The 15,604-nt window shown below is 54.1% G+C and overlaps 3 protein-coding genes and 1 long non-coding RNA gene across 5 annotated transcripts in view; 3 read left to right on the top strand and 1 right to left on the bottom strand.

Annotated features, from left to right (window-relative positions):
• Positions 1 to 3,435, top strand: part of Galns (galactosamine (N-acetyl)-6-sulfatase) — a 33,660-nt gene extending 30,225 nt beyond the window's left edge. The window contains exon 14 of one of the 2 annotated variants that reach the window (NM_001047851.3): positions 927 to 3,435. In NM_001047851.3, the coding sequence (NP_001041316.1) occupies positions 927 to 1,013 (87 nt within the window). In that variant the 3' untranslated portion in view covers positions 1,014 to 3,435. The remainder of the gene's footprint in view (positions 1 to 926) is intronic. The other variant, XM_087594289.1, reaches the window with a different exon arrangement.
• A 147-nt stretch (positions 3,436 to 3,582) lies between these two features.
• Aprt (adenine phosphoribosyl transferase) lies at positions 3,583 to 5,873 on the top strand. Its single transcript, NM_001013061.2, has 5 exons — positions 3,583 to 3,749; positions 3,881 to 3,987; positions 4,980 to 5,113; positions 5,307 to 5,385; positions 5,496 to 5,873. The coding sequence occupies exons 1-5, from the start codon at positions 3,670 to 3,672 to the stop codon at positions 5,636 to 5,638; spliced, it is 543 nt and encodes a 180-aa protein (NP_001013079.1). The 5' UTR covers positions 3,583 to 3,669; the 3' UTR covers positions 5,639 to 5,873.
• A 541-nt stretch (positions 5,874 to 6,414) lies between these two features.
• Cdt1 (chromatin licensing and DNA replication factor 1) lies at positions 6,415 to 11,361 on the bottom strand. The gene is made up of 10 exons (NM_001106192.1): positions 11,105 to 11,361; positions 10,477 to 10,632; positions 10,247 to 10,398; positions 9,668 to 9,865; positions 9,428 to 9,573; positions 9,066 to 9,163; positions 8,131 to 8,319; positions 7,741 to 7,893; positions 7,455 to 7,656; positions 6,415 to 7,102 (listed from the first exon to the last, which is right to left on the bottom strand). Exons 1-10 carry the CDS (start codon positions 11,318 to 11,320, stop codon positions 6,942 to 6,944), a joined length of 1,671 nt encoding a protein of 556 aa, NP_001099662.1. The 5' UTR covers positions 11,321 to 11,361; the 3' UTR covers positions 6,415 to 6,941.
• A 162-nt stretch (positions 11,362 to 11,523) lies between these two features.
• Positions 11,524 to 15,321, top strand: LOC103694354 (uncharacterized). The gene is made up of 4 exons (XR_015644228.1): positions 11,524 to 12,263; positions 13,834 to 14,030; positions 14,284 to 14,613; positions 15,133 to 15,321. It is a non-coding gene; the product is annotated as an uncharacterized LOC103694354 (long non-coding RNA).
• Positions 15,322 to 15,604: the final 283 nt, after the last annotated feature.

Here is a 15,604-nt window from a genome sequence, read left to right as displayed (position 1 = left end):
GGGGCCTCAGGAGCCTGAGCGTCCCCACTGTGGGGCATTGCTGTTCCCATCCAGGCTGCAGCCCACTTAGCACAGGCTTAGTCCATTGAGTGGCTAGCAAGCTTTGATCAGGTTCACTTTCTCTGCCAGTTAAATAATTAAAAGGCAGGAAAAACCTGGAGTGCAAGGGGCAGAGGCAGCAGCGGAGAAATCGCAAGGACCATGCAGAATCGGCAGCTGAGGAAAGGCACTTCTTGGGGGCAAGGAGACACATGTGCAGCAGACACACAGAAGAAAGATTTTAAAGTCCCGGGAACATTTTTCTTCAATAATTTAGAGTTGGTCAGTTTGAAGGAAGCTAGGACGGTTGATTGACCCGGAGCTGTGCCTGTCATGTCCTGAGCGGGCCTTGAACTCACTGAGCCCATCCACCAGCAGGGGTCTGCTGCTGGGAGACCAAAACCTTCATCTAAAGCTAGCAAGCTTCTGTCTCAAGTCAGGAGGATGAAAAAGAAGTCAGGCCGGCCACTTGGAAATTCAGCTCCTTTGTGACCTAGACATGGCCGGTCTTCCCGACTACCAGGGAATCTGTCTAACTCCTAGACTGTGGTGTGGCGGCCTCTTTTCCCCAGCCTCCCCCACTTGGAAGCTGGCTGAGATGCAGGCTGTTCGGGGAAGTTCTGCCCCAAGGCTCGGCTTACTGTGCTCGGCTTCCTAGGGTGCAGCCCCACCCACCCCCTTTCCTGCAGAGCCAGCGCTGCTGTTTAAAGCCGGTCCTGGGGCTCCTCATTCCTAGGATCCCGGAAGGCAGGGAGATAGGATTATCTCCGAGCTGCAGCCAAGTGGGCGGGTGGGGCGGGAGGTCCACGTCGTCATGTTAACTATGCCCAGACCAGAAAAGTCTGAATAAATTACTGTAGTTCACTCTCTTAAACTTCATTTTCCAGAATTGGGCGCCTCCAGGCTGTGAAAAACTAGGGAAGTGTCTGACACCTCCTGAGTCTGTCCCCGAGAAGTGTTTCTGGGCCCATTAGCCAAGACCGAGATCGCCAGACAGCCAGCCCGCCCCCACAGGAGCCCGGAAGGCCTCTGCCTGGGGACGGATGGATGGAAGCCACCAGCTGCCCTTGCCCTCCCATCACTGGATGGGCGGCCCCTGCAACCAGTAACAAGGCTCCAAGACTGCCCCTCCCGGAGCCCCGACCCTGGAGTCCGTTCTCTGGCACTGTGGCCCTTCTTGCCAACTGGATACTGAAAAAGAAGAGGCTCTCCTGCCCCGGTGGCCTTGGTCACCATGCGTGTTCCAGCCCGGTGTCTGAAGCGCTGTCACTTTGCCACCTCACTGTCCCTGCATACATTTCAACCTTGTAGACAAAAGTGAGGGTTTCAGCGTGATGCCAAGGAGCCACCATCTTCCTGGCCATCCGTCCTCAGCCCCAGGCGGCCAACCCCCTGAGCCACCCTGCCTCTTTTCCCACTGGTTACAAACAAAAGACAAGGAGCACATTTTCCAGTCAAGGCGATGCTGTCACCACCCCATGGAGATAGGAAAACGATATCCTAAATTTCTGGCCCTGGCTCAGTGCACTGTGGGGCCACTTCTTTTTTTTTTTTTTTTTTTGGTTCTTTTTTTCGGAGCTGGGGACCGAACCCAGGGCCTTGCACTTCCTAGGCAAGCGCTCTACCACTGAGCTAAATCCCCAGCCCCTGTGGGGCCACTTCTATACCTGCCACCTGCCAGTCATGTGCTCCACATAACCTCCTCATCCTATCTCTGAAGGCTCGTGGGAGCTGTCCACCATGAACAGGTTTGCACATCTGGGCAACAGCTGCAGTGCCAAAGCTGAGCTGTAAGGTTGGGAACTGAGGGTGAAGAGATTGAGTGAGAATAAGGAACAGGAGGGAGCCTCAGGTTTTTTTTTTTTTTTTTGGTTTTTTGTTTTTTTTTTGGTTCTTTTTTTCGGAGCTGGGGACCGAACCCAGGTCCTTGCGCTTCCTAGGTAAGCGCTCTACCACTGAGCTAAATCCCCAGCCCCGGAGCCTCAGTTTTGTTTGGGGGTTGGTTGTCTGCTTGTTTGTTTTAATACAAGGTCTCTCTGTGTAGCCCTGGCTCTTCTGGAACTTACTCTGTGGAATAGGCTGGCCTTGAACTCAGAGATCTGCCTGCCTCCTCCTCGTCGAGCACTGGGATTAAAGGCCTGTGCCATCATGGCCACCTATCCTGGTTTTTACACTAGAGATTATGATGGGAGACTGTGTTAGATGTCCGTGTACCTATGGCATGAACGTTCCCTGGGGAGACAGAAACATGTGCTCCAGATAAGATTCCAATGGCCGCCTAAAGGAACCATTTCATCCAATGAGTTCATTGCTTACAAGAACAGGAATGACCCCCAAAGCAGCTCCATCGCCCGACTGAAAAGTCTCAGCCCAGAATGGATGACAAGCTCCCTCTAACAGAGGCTCCCTTCAGTTAGCCGTCCCCCCTGCACATATACTCCAGTGCCTCCACAGATCACCTCGGATGGAAGAACTGCCGCTCACAGGGAGGGTCCGGGAAGCACTGGTTAGAAGCCACTGGACCTTCCCCACACCTCCATTGATGAAGCATAGGTCAATCTGCAGGGTGTCCTTTGAGTAATCACAACTGCCCTGAAGATGATAATGGCTATTATACGCAAGAGGACGGTCTTCCACACCATTACCTGTAGACTCAGGTACCGTGCTAGGAAGGTAGATCTCCGTTCTGTCTCTGGCTATCTGGATCTTATGGTCCCCACCCCAAAACGAGGACGCATTCTGTTGCAATGCACAGGAGTATCTGTGGCTTCAGAGTATGCATTCCTTACCCCGCCATGCGACCCTGATTCCTTCTCCCGCACTCCCACTCTAGCCCATACACAATGCACTTCCACTTATAGACCTGAGAGTATCCATTAAACTCCCTTCCTGGCTAATTCCAGGAAAGCAGGGACGAATCTCAGGCCCCTCGCACTGCGCGCCGGAGCACAGTACACGGAGCGAAGGGACGCGAGGCCAAACCATGCCAGGGGACCTGGGCAAGACCGGTCCCTGCTCCCTCAGGTCCAGACGGCTGGCCCCGGGGAAAGCCTGACTGGAAAGGCGTGGGGGAGGCAAAACCAAAGAAAAGGGTGATGACAGGACGCCCATCCCCTTTCCACCCATCTATCTTTGAGGTAGGGATGCTTGTGTTTAGGCAGCTCAAGAAATTTAACCCCGGGGCTGGAGAGATGGCTCAGCGGTTAAGAGCACTGACTGCTCTTCCAAAGGTCATGAGTTCAAATCCCAGCAACCACATGGTGGCTCACAACCATCTGTAACGAGATCCGATGCCCTCTTCTGCTGTGTCTGAAGGCAGCAGCTACAGTGTACTCGTCATATATAAAATGAATAAATAAAATCTTAAAAAAAAAAGAAATTTAACCCCAGGTTTTCCTTTGATGTCACACAGGATTGGAGTAAATGTATTACTTCCTGACTGAGGCCACACACCCAACCTCGCAGAGGCCACGCCTCTCTGCCGGCCCCGCCCATCCCGCCCCTCGTGCTTGCCCTCTTTGGACCCAGGAGCCCCGCCCATCGGGGGACGCCCCGCCCTTGTTTCCCGGATTGACTTGCCCCTGGCCTGCAGACACCCACCTCCTCCCTTCCTCTTACATGCATGCGGCCATGTCCGAATCTGAGTTGCAGCTGGTGGCGCGGCGCATCCGCAGCTTCCCGGACTTCCCCATCCCGGGCGTGCTGTTCAGGTGCGGTCAGGAGCCCGCGAGGCGTTGACGCCGTACTCTCAGCCCCAGGCGCAGGCGCGTGGGCAGTCTCGGGGATCTTGCGGGGCCTCTGCCCGGCCACACGCGGGTCACTCTCCTGTCCTTGTTCCCAGGGATATCTCGCCCCTCTTGAAAGATCCGGACTCCTTCCGAGCTTCCATCCGCCTCCTGGCCGGTCACCTGAAGTCCACGCACGGCGGCAAGATCGACTACATCGCAGGCGAGTGGCCTTACTAGGCCGTGCTTGTCCCCAGGGTCCAGACCCACAACCCTTTTCCCCTTCGTGTCACCTATAGTCTACCCCACACCCATCCCTTTTTCCTTCAACCTCTGACCTTTGGTTCCTCCCTGCCTTGGGGTCTTGTTCATCCTGGATGACTACAGAGGCTCGCTCTCCTGCTAGGTACCCTAAGGCATCTGCCCTCCCTGCTTAATCCTCCTAGAGATGAACTCTGCTCTGTCCTTGTGCCCAGAACCAGTCCTTCCTCTTTTAGGGTACAAGGCTGGCCAGAACCCTGACAGCAGGCTGGGAGGCGCACATGTGTGCTTTGAGAGGACCTTTGAGTGAGGCCCAGGAACCTCCAGATGACGGACATCCTTGCTTAGGCCTCTGGGATGAGCTAGATGTTAAATTCGGCAGTCTGGGGCGTGCCTGGGCAGACCTCAAACCTGGTAGCCTCAGGGGCTGCTTTTCCCCCAAGACTACACCAGAGCACCTTTCTCTTGTTCCCCTGCACAAGCTTGTGCTAAACATGTGCACACCAGGCTCTGTGACTGAGATTCAGAAACACCCTGGGGTAGCTGAATGTCCACCAGGAGTGTCCAGAGGGAGGTGAACACCCCAGAGAACAGAGTGGCCCTCACAAGTGCTCAGGGACCACAGTCCTTTTGCCCACTTCACTTCCTATTGGTACCCCCTGACCATGCTGTAGAAATTAGGGTCCAGGCTTCCTGGAAATGGCCTGTTAGAGAAAGTGCTCATGGGCAGATGCTGCATTTGACAGATGGCAAGAGCCACCATAGGTGACCCTGAGCTGTAAAGAAGGCAGGTAAGATCCCCACGGCTAAGATACTACCCAGTAGCCATCAACATTCTAGCTATAGTCAGCAAGGCCTAGTGTTCCTAGCCAATGTTGACCTCTCCATCCCTGGCCTGGAGATCCCTATGCCTCTGGGCTCCCCTCCAACACCCTTCTCTCCTTACCCTAACAGGTCTGGACTCCAGGGGCTTCCTGTTTGGCCCTTCCCTTGCTCAGGAGCTGGGGGTGGGCTGTGTGCTCATCCGTAAGCGCGGGAAGCTACCAGGCCCCACTGTATCAGCCTCCTATTCTCTAGAGTATGGGAAGGTAAGCAAGCCGTGGGTGGAGGAAGGGCAGGGTCAAACCACTGCTGCCAGTGTCTAGGAGTAAAAGTGGGTGCCCGGAGAGGTTGGGACATCGGGCCAGGTTTACACCACCAGGAAACACTAGAGGCTAGGGAGAGGTCCAGTAGCCACTTGTCCGCACCTAGACTCTCTCTTACACTACTTCCTGTCTGCAGGCTGAGCTGGAAATCCAGAAAGATGCCTTAGAACCGGGGCAGAAAGTGGTCATTGTGGATGATCTCCTGGCCACTGGAGGTAAGGACTACCCCAAGACGTAAACTGGTTTCAAAGGGTCAGGCCCTGTCCGGGGTGCTGACTCAGCAAAGCGCTTTAACACCTTCTCCTTCCTTGTCCCCTTGCCCCAGGAACCATGTGTGCAGCCTGTGAGCTGCTGAGCCAGCTGCGGGCTGAGGTGGTGGAGTGTGTGAGCCTGGTGGAGCTGACCTCCCTGAAGGGCAGGGAGAAGCTGGGACCTGTGCCATTCTTCTCTCTCCTGCAGTATGAGTGAGGAGCTGGCAAGGTGGACACACCCCTTGATAATTAAGTACACAGTGGCTGGGCCCAGGGCACCTAAGTGACCTTTGTAAGCTACCGGCTGCCCTTTCGTGAATGAGGGCATTCCATTGGTCAGCAGATAGCCATGCCTATGGATCACCTGGAACCTTGCATTTTGTACGCTTGCCACACCCTCGAGTAAAGCAGAGCTGTGCTACTGGAGGTCAATAAACTGCTTTGATATACACGCTGCCTCTCTCCTCACCTTGTTGCATGGGTCACATTGCGTGGCCTCCAGAGTGACACTGTAGGGACAGGGGGCTCAGCGTCACTCTGGATGGACCTCCTCAAACAGGTGGACGCCTACCTAGGAAGTCTAACAGCTTCATTAACTCACTTTTCCAGTGGCCCACAGCCGCCATCTTTTTTCTGTTGCTTTTTAGAGACAGGGTTTCTTAATATAACCAGCCCCGGCTATCCTGATTTGTAGCTCAGGCTGGGCCTCAAACTTAAGAGATCCACCTGCCTCTGCCTCTGGAGTGCTGGGACCAAAAGTGTGCATCACCACGCCCAACTCAGTCACTATCCCCAAAACCCTATTTTGTTGCAGGACATGGTGGGGTACACCTTTAATCCCAGCGCTTTGGAGGCAGGCAGACTTCATAAATCCAAAGCCAACCCTGGTCTATATAATTCAAAGAGCCAGAGTTACATAAACTTTCAGAAAAATAAATACTGCACAACAGCCTGGCACCATTTAAAGAGATTTTATGGTGACAGATTCAGTTTAATCTCAGTAGTATTTTATTTAAATCTTACATGACTTTATTAAAAAGCCAAAACTAGCAGTCACATGCAGGGCCGTGTAAGTATAGAAGGTTTAAAAAGAAACCAAACTCCACATGTTTACAGAAGGTCCAACTTCACTCTCAGATCACCACCGTCCTGCGAAATCAGGCCAGAGGTCCAAGTTCTGTGCAACTCTTAAGGCTCCGAGCTCTCGCAGCTTTCCCAAGCCCGGAGAGCCGAGGCTATGCTGGCCTCACCTTCCACCTGGCCCTTGATGAGTACTTGAGCAGTTTGTGGAAAGGGCATTCAACATTCCCTACTCTCCAGAGTCTACGTCCCCTATAGCTGAGTCTGGGGTACCCCAAGGCCCCAGGAACCCCTGCAACAACAGCACTTTGAGATCCATGGGCACCGTAGCCGCCCATACTGGGCGACAGGCCCTCCTTGGACCCGTGATGCAGACAGGGAAGCTTAAGTGCGTTGTCTACCGATGAAAGAAAACAGGCCATCAGGCAAGGAATTCAAAGTCACAGCCCCTCGGCGTGGACCTGGCGGGCCAGCTTCGCGGTGAGGCCAGCCAGGTCAGCGGCTTTGTCCAGCTTGACGTAGGTATCGGTGCGAACGCGGTGCAGGCTGAGCCAGTCTGGCAGCAACTCGGCCAGGAGCAACAGGTGTTTCTCCATCTCCCCTGCGCAAGTGGATTGTGGGTTTAAGCCAAGGTGGCTTACTCGGCTCACTCACCCAGCCAGGCGCCCGATACCCCACACCAGGCCTTCGTCAAGGCTTATCCACTGCTATGTAGTGGATCCAAGCAGAACCATGGGGTCCCTGGACACCGTTCAAGCACCAGGAGAATGAGAAGCAAAGAGGCAAGACCATGCGCTGAGCCTGGTGAGCAGGCTTACACGTGGCAGAATTGGGGGGCCAAACAAGACCACGGCAGACCAACTGACCCTGGTCAGAAATGGGCCCAGCTCCTTGCCAAGAATACAGGGAGCACAACCATACCCACCCTCACCCCTATCTTGCTTTGCACAAACCTGGGCTCAGGGCGGCTCGGGAACTGTCTACCATCCTTGCACAGACCACTTCCATGGTGAGCGCCGGCTTCCGCTCAGACACGAAGACACCGCGCAGCACACGGGCCAGCTCTGGCAAACGTTCTAACCGCTGCAGCCGAAGCTCCTTCTCAGGGCACCTTGTCATCCGTGCCAACTGCTTCTGGACCTCCTTGGCTCTTATCTGCGTAGGGATGGGTCAGCAGCAAGTGGTCACCAAGGGCCCCTTCCTGTCGCCAAGCCCCACTACCTACAACCCAGGACTCACCCGCTCCAGCAGTGCTTGTGACACACCCTTCAGGGCACTAGGAGAGGCAGCGGGCGGGGTGGCTGGTGGAGTGGCTGGGAGGGCTGGACTAGAGGTCCCAGGGCTACCAGGCTCAGCTGAGCGCAGGGCCAGGTTACTCAACGCCTTCTCCATCTGCAGAGTAGGCACAGGTCAGCGGTTGCAAAAGGTTCAGGAACTTCTCAGCCCTGAGGGCAGCTCTTTGCACGGGCTCCCCCCTAACACATATATGCACACAGCTGGGTGAGCTGCTTGTGTGCCCACAGAGCACATCTTTCTGCCCTTAGCTGAGGAGGTACCTCCACCCAAGGGGGTCAGGCTGTCATACTCCCTGAGGAGAAAGGACTGAAACTGAGGCCAGAAGAGTCTCACCTTGGGCGTCATCAAGTTCCGGGCACGGGCCAACACTTCCTGGGCAGTAGTGAGCTTCTCTGTCACGGGAGGCTGGGGCAGTTCGGCCGGCTCAATATCAGGCACCTCATCCACATTGAAACGCGGGTGCCAGCGTGTCAGCTGGTCTTCGGGCACCGTCATGGGGGGGTTTAAGGACGCCAGGAAAACCTGGAGGAAAGAATGTTGGGCAACTCCATTTCACTTCCAACTAGCAAATTGTTAGCCATCAACTTAGCTTTTGTGTGTCTAGATACACAGCCAGGTATCAAGAAAGACATCTTTGGGGTTGGGGATTTAGCTCAGTGGTAGAGCGCTTGCCTAGCAACCGCAAGGCCCTGGGTTCGGTATATGATCCGCCCAGGGAGTGGCACTATTGGGTGTGGCCTTGAGTAGCTGTGTCACTGTGGGTATGGCCTTGTTGGAGTGTGTGTGAGCTTTAAGACTCTCATCCTAGGTTGGGGATTTAGCTCAGTGGTAGAGCACTTACCTAGGAAGTGTAAGGCCCTGGGTTCGGTCCCCAGCTCCGAAAAAAAGAACCAAAAAAAAAAAAAAAAACCCTCATCCTAGCTGCCTGGAAGTCAGTATTCTGCTAGCAGCCTTCAGATAAAGATGTAGAACTCCCAGTTCCTCCCGCACCACGCCTGCCTGGATGCTGCCATGTTCCTACCTTGATGATAATGTACTGAACCTCTGACCCTGTAGGCCAGCCCCAATTAAATGTCCTTATAAGAGTTGCCTTTGCCTTGGTCATGGTGTCTGCTCACAGCAGTAAAACCCTAACTAAGGGCCTGAGAGGAACCTTTGTATTTAAGGGCAGAACAGCGGCTGAATAGGGAGCAGAGTAATTAAGACCACCGTCCACTTAGAGCGGGGATGGAAGCCCCTTAATTGCCTCCACAAACTCGGGCACTCACCTTGTGATGCTCCTTAACACGTTCCACCAGGTTCTGCCGGAAGACTTGCCGGCGCTGCAGGAGACCCGTGGCTGTGAGCTGGGTGGCACCACCAGCCTCTGTAAGGAGAAACCGTGGTGAGGCCAGGCCCATCCAACTGTCCAGCCCATTACTGAGATCAAGAACCCCGCCTGGGGGGCTGGGGATTTAGCTCAGTGGTAGAGCGCTTACCTAGGAAGCGCAAGGCCCTGGGTTCGGTCCCCAGCTCCGAAAAAAAGAACAACAACAAAAAAAAAAAACCAAAACACCCCGCCTGGAACCAACACCTCGAGCTCACCCAAGAAGGATGAACGAGAACACCCAGGGCCTCGCCAAAGACTCACCCTGGCCCAGCAAGGGCTCGATGGTGAGCTGGTAATCAGATCTCTTGATGCTGTCCTTGAAAGTGGGGACGTTGCACTCCTGGCGGAAGGAATACGACTCGGGGTACACGGTTTTGATCTGGCCCATATTGCGCTCTTCAAAGCGCCTACAGGAGAGGGCAGAGTGAGAAGGACGGGGCAGATGGACACGGGGGTGGGGGGGCCGGCGGGCAGCTAGGCTCCCTCCCCCACACCACTCACTTGCGTATCATCTCCTGAACCCCTTGCTTGACTTTAGCAAAGGTGACGGTCTCAGAGCGGTTGTGAAGCATGCTCACGATGGTGTCCATGCTGCGGAACATCTCGGCCAGCACCTGATACTTGTATGGTAGGACAAGGCCGGGGAGGCCAGGCTGGGCCAGGGCATGGAAGCGCTGGTAGGCAGGAGCTTTGTCGACACTGTCAAAAGGGGGGAGCGCTACCATCAGACTATCAAACCACACGGTTTGACCCGCAACCTCAAAGCGGCCAGCAGACCTAATGCCGCCTGTGAGGGCAGCCTCAGAAAGGGACGGGAAGCATGATACACACACTAGCAATGCTCTCTGCTTGGAGAGGCAGGCAGAGCTGCAGACAGGCACAGAATACAGAGCTGTTCATGGTATTTAGAGAGGGCCAGGGGCAGGAGTGACAATGTCCCTTTCAGGTGTGGGAAGTGCCAGGGAGGAGGAGACTGGGATATCTAGGCAAAATGGCCCCTTGGCCATCTACCCATTCAGACCCCACATTGCCTCCCAAAGGCCTGTCCTCTCCTGGACCTCGTGGCCCACCAGGACTCACCATGGTTGTTCTGTGGGCTCCTTGGTATCTGGGGTAGAAGGCTCCACAACATTCTCTTGGACTCTCGCTCTCAGGGCCCTTGCCTGGGCTCCCAACTTACGTGCCTGCCTCAGGCAGGACTGGAGCTCGGAGATGGAGTCCTGGGAGGGGACCTGGGGACATAGGCATTGTCAGTTCTGCAAGTTACACACATCCCTGCCCACAGCCCACCCTCAGTCCAGCCTCCTCACCTTGCTCTGCTGTGGACCTCTAGAAACTGTAGTACTCTTTGTTCTCTTGACGGGGGATGGGCAGACGGGGGATGGGCAAACGGAGGAGCTGGGGTCAGCTGGGGAGCTGGGGTCAGCTGGAGAGCTGGGGTCAGCTGGGAAACTGGGACAAGAATCCTGGTGATTAAGACACAGAACAATAAATTGGTGGGGGTTGGGGGATTACCTGCTCGGCCTGCAGAGCCAGAACTAGACTCTTGTCAGTTCACTGGACCCGGAGGGCAGGAGTCAGGTGCTAAGGGGTGCCTATCTATTGCTTTACCTGACGCAGCAGTTAAGAAAGATCCACCTGGTCTATTGGGCTTGTTCCCCCCTTGAAGCAGCTGCCAGGCTTGACTCTCCAGTGCCCTCTCTCCATTTCAGGAGCTCCAGCCTAATCTTTTGCGTAACACCCACACCACCACGATCACCCCTGCCAGTTGCAACTTCCCAGCAAGCCCAGGTGCCCTGTGCACACGTCTAGGGAAGGGAAGGATCGCCTAGCCTCTTCGCGACTCTTCCTCCCTCTATCTTGGCGCCTAGACCCCTGCTTCGGCGCCCGATAACCAGGATCTCCTGCCCTAACCAAGGGTCCTCTAGGGTCCCTCACCAATCCAGGTAGCCGTAGCCTCCGGCGCGCGGGCGGCGCGGGCTGGTCGCTCCCGGGTTCGGCGTGGGGCCGGACGCGCTTGCGGCTGCTGCTCCGGGTGAACTCAGGAGCCACGAGCCCACCAGGGCTCGGGGTGAGACAGGTCGACTTGGCTCGCGGAATCGCAAGGCCCGGACGACGGCACGCATAGAAATCGGTAACACGACTCTGCGCCATGGCGCCAAAAAGCTACTTCCCGCGGATTTCGCGCAATTTTCGCGGCTTCTGCCTTGCCCCGCCCGGGCCGTACCATCAGGTACAGCTCTGGGAGGGGGAAAATGTGCTCGCTCCGGAGCATGCGCTCCAGTGTGCACCAAGACACGCATGCGCCATGCCGGGCCACCTCCCCGCTGCGGCTTTGGATTGAGTGACCCAGAACGGGAGCCGCCGGAGGGTGGGGTGGGGGTGGAAGGTTCGGGACAGGATACTGTTTGACTCCTGTGCACTGGCGCGCTGACGTGCGGCGTAATACATCCGCTAGCCGCATCTTTTCCGCGCGCTGTTGGGCTGTGGCGCGTAAGGGTCTCAAACCCACTTGGCGCGCAGCGTGGAGAGCGGCGGCTGCGGCCCGACAGCTCTTGGCCCAGCAAAAAGATGATCACGTGAAGGGAGACGCTTGTGCTCCTGTTGCTCACAAAATAATAGCCTAGTCTCGAAGGCTAGCGGAGTAGCTCGGTCTGAGTCATACGCAACTGCTGAGTGTCTGGTCGCGAGCGCGAGATGAGTACACAGGACGACTCATGCTGCCGAACAGGCTCCAAAAGCATCTCATTTTCCTTGCCACATCCGGGCTAAGGAGTGCAGAGGCTGGAGTTACGCCATGGCAGGAAGCGGCCTAGAGACTTGGGAAATCCAGAGAGGCCGCGCAGGTCTGCTTTTCTCATCACCAGGCAGTCGCCCAATGCTCCCAACACTCCTGGAGGAAGTGGCCGTGGAGACAGTGCTGTCATTTCGGGCAAAGGTGGGGGGCGGGGGGCGGAGCAGGACCTGGGAAACCTTGGTAGTTGTAAGCGCAAGCTGCACCGAAGACTTCTCCGGAGGCGAGAGCGTGCACAGTCCGGAGAGCATCAGTCTAAACTGCATGTGCAGCTGTGGAGTAAAGGGGCAGGATTTAGAAGCAGTAAGTTTGGAGACATATGTTCCTTCCTCCTGAGTGTGAGCCTCAGGGCCAGGTCCTTTCTGGAGGCTTAGGTGTAGCCATATTGTAAAACCACCCCTGCAAAGTCGGCCTTTGAGAGGACCCAGCATTGGAACCCCTCAGGAATTCTTGGTTTGGCCCAGTGACAAGGCAAAGCCAGCTAACGCCTGGTCACAGCTGATTAGTAAGTGACCCGTGGCTGAGCTGATTGCATGTTCTAGGATCGACCAGAGAATGCTCTGGAGAAGGAACTACCGCCCTGCTTGCTAGTGGTCCCCCTTAATGTAGGACAGCGGCAAACAAGGGCAGTTCCAGAGGCAGCGAGCCAGACACAACAACTTGGGAGTTTGGGAATAGAGTCCTTTCTTTGATATTTGCAGCGATGAGGAATGGAGGCCATGCCTCTGGGCATGTCCAGGAAGGATTTTCTAGTTTGGGCTAGGGTGGAAGGCCCACCCTAATTTGGATGTGACCATTCCATGGGCTGGGATCCCTGACTGAAATTAACTTAAAAGGAGAAAGGGCATAGGTGTGGAAACCTGGCAGCACTTCAGAGGCTGAGGGAGGAGACTCTAGTTCAACCCCGGTCTGCGGATACATGAAACCCTGTCAAATAACTTTTTAAAAATTAAACTAGGCCAGGTGGTGGTGGCAAACCTTTAATCTTGGTTCTTGGGAGGCAGAGGCAGGTGGATCTCTGAGTTCAAAGCCAGCCTGGTCAACAAAGTAAGTTCCAGGACAGTCAAGGCTACATAGAAAAACCCTGTCTCAGAAAATAAATAAAAATCTTCCTGCTTCTTGACTTTAATCCCAGCAGATCTAAATATCAATTTCCATGTCAGCCAGAACTACATTGAGAAACCCTGCGTTTTTTCTTTCTTTCTTTTTCTTTTTTCTTTTTTTTCTTTTTCTTGAGACTTTGTAACTAGGGCTGTCCAAGAAACCCTGTTTCAAAAAAAAAAAAAAGAAAGAAAGAAAAAGAAAAATCCACATGGGAGGTGGTTAAAGCAACTTGAGGAAGAAAGGGTTCATATATGTGTGTGTGTGTGTGTGTGTGTGTGTGTGTGTATACACACACCAGAAGAGGACATCAGATCCCATTACAGATGGTTGTGAGCCACCATGTGGTTGCTGGGATTTGAACACAGGACCTCTGGAAGAGCAGCCAGTGCTCTTAACCACTGAGCCATCTCTCTAGTTTTCAGCTTTTAACGCCTGATTTGATAGTACAGTTCATCACGTTCATCACAGCAGCAGGCACAGTGGGGCACAGTGAGCCACAGTCAGAAGAGATGAGGGGCTGATTCCCAGCTTTTCTTATTTAGTTCATTCAGCGGTGCCACCCACACACAGAATGGGTCTTCCCTCCTCAGTTCAAGCTTTTTGGAAACATCCTCAGAGACACACCCAAAGGTCTGTATGAGTTCACAGCGATTCTAAATCCAGTTACGTTCGGTTGGGTTTGCATTGTTCTGCCGCAACAATGAAAAAAGTAACCCTCTCTCCATCTTCACCCTCACCCCCACCTTCACCATCCTCCTCACCACGTGAGGATGGATAAAGTCGCCACAGATCCTCAGTATTGATGACAGCCATGTTCCGGCCTTGCCTGACTTGCTTGACCCACCCTGGTCGCACCAGACCTGCTCTCTGCCGAGCTACAATGTCGATACAGTTACAGAATGAATTGCAGGCCCTGCTCTTCTGCTGCTACATCCCGGTGTCATCCATAAGAAACAGTGACAAGAAGTGAGTCTCTGCAGCACTCCCGCTGCCTTCAGATGCATTGCATGAGAGAGCACAGCTTCCATCCATGTTTGCTAAACACAGCTTCCATCCATGTTGGCTGAACAGCCGGCCCCTCACCCTGCGGTTGCCATGGCTCCTGGGTTCATTCAAAGGGCTTCTCTGGGTCAAACCAACATGCGGGGAAGGCGGGGGGCAGAGACTCTAGCCATACAGCAGGTTAGCCAGGGAGCTGGGCCTTCACTCCGACTTCCAGCTCTCTCCCTGCTGCTCACCGTCACTGTCCCAGACAGCAAAGAGTAACTGACTCAGGAAAACAGGCTCGTGGATGCCCTCGGGGACCTGCCCGCTGAGGATCTCTTAGTCACCGGCAGGCAGCCAAGGAGGAGCCCTTTGTGGTCTTGGCTTTTCACTCAAGGTTTGTGGCCAAGTCTAGAAAGGCAGCTTTCACCTTCAACGAAGGTATCTGGGTCTCAGTCAAGACTGATCTACACTTGACTCCCTGTCTGCCAGACAACTATGGAATGCATCGTGGACGGGATAAAGCAGGATGGAGAGGAAGACGCTCATGCTCACCGCATGTCAGGTGACACCACCAGTTTCTGCCCCCTCCAAGACTCAGATTCCTTGACATTCCGGGTTGTCTTGTCCTATGGAACCCACTCCACAGCAAGGTTGCTGTGAGGCTCCCGGGAGGAAGAACTGAGAGCCCTATTTTATCTCAGGGATGGCAAACACCTTCTCCTTATGCATATTTTGTTTGGGAAAGTATTAGGGGGGTAGGGGGAGGCTAAGGCTGCCTTCTTCACCGCTCTCTTAGTTTCTTTTCTGTTGCTGTGCTAAAATATCCTGACAAAAGCAGCTCCAGAGAGAAAGAAGTTATTTGGCTCACAATTTCACAGCAATAGAGGGACAGAGAGGGAGCTGGTCACATCACAGCCGGAGTCAAGCACACAAGCACAGGGAGCAATGAAGCAGTGGATGCTAACGCTCAGCTTGCTTTCTTCACTTATTCAGTCTAAGCTCTCCTGCCAAGGGAATGGTGTCACCCATAGTGGGCAGGTCTTCCAATGAACTTTAATGTAATTAAGATTATTCTTTCTAGGACTGGAGAGATGGCTCAGCGGTTAAGAGCACTGACTGCTCTTCCAGAGGTCTTGAGTTCAATTCCCAGCAACCACGTGGTGGCTCACAACCATCTGTAATGGGATCCAATGTCCCCTTCTGGTGTGTCTGAAGACAGCTACAGTCTTATCATGTATATAAAATAAATAAATCTTTTTAAAAAAGATTATTCTTTCTAGGCACGCCTAGTGGTTTCTCTCTTGGGGGATTCTGCATTCTGTCAAGCTGACAAGTAACCATTGATTTCCTTGTGTGGGCATCTAACATTGCTCTGTTCAATGGAGACATGGTGCAAGCTGGGTGGTTTCAAGTTTTCAAGACCTTACAAAAAGTAGTAAGAATCAGTTGGCAATAATTTTTTCAAACTTTTATTTTGTTTTCAGTTGTGTTCTGGTTTTATTTTTATACGTGCACTGGTGTTTTGCTTGCATGTATGTCTGTACGAGGGTGTC

Source organism: Rattus norvegicus, chromosome 19 (genome assembly GCF_021556685.1).
Source record: "Rattus norvegicus strain SHRSP/BbbUtx chromosome 19, alternate assembly SHRSP_T2T, whole genome shotgun sequence".
Lineage (NCBI taxonomy): Eukaryota > Metazoa > Chordata > Mammalia > Rodentia > Muridae > Rattus > Rattus norvegicus.
Note: the sequence above shows the minus strand (reverse complement) of the source record. Positions and strands in the feature narration are given on the sequence as shown.

Coding starts and splice junctions, on each gene's coding strand:
- Aprt (NM_001013061.2), top strand. CDS start 3,670: ATGTCCGAATCTGAGTTGCAGCTGGTGGCGCGGCGCATCCGCAGCTTC. Junction 5,114..5,306: donor ATTCTCTAGAGTATGGGAAG/GTAAGCAAGCCG, acceptor TCCTGTCTGCAG/GCTGAGCTGGAAATCCAGAA. Junction 5,386..5,495: donor TGATCTCCTGGCCACTGGAG/GTAAGGACTACC, acceptor CCCTTGCCCCAG/GAACCATGTGTGCAGCCTGT.
- Cdt1 (NM_001106192.1), bottom strand. CDS start 11,320: ATGGCGCAGAGTCGTGTTACCGATTTCTATGCGTGCCGTCGTCCGGGC. Junction 9,574..9,667: donor GTTCAGGAGATGATACGCAA/GTGAGTGGTGTG, acceptor CCTCTCCTGTAG/GCGCTTTGAAGAGCGCAATA. Junction 7,103..7,454: donor CCGAGCCGCCCTGAGCCCAG/GTTTGTGCAAAG, acceptor CCACTTGCGCAG/GGGAGATGGAGAAACACCTG.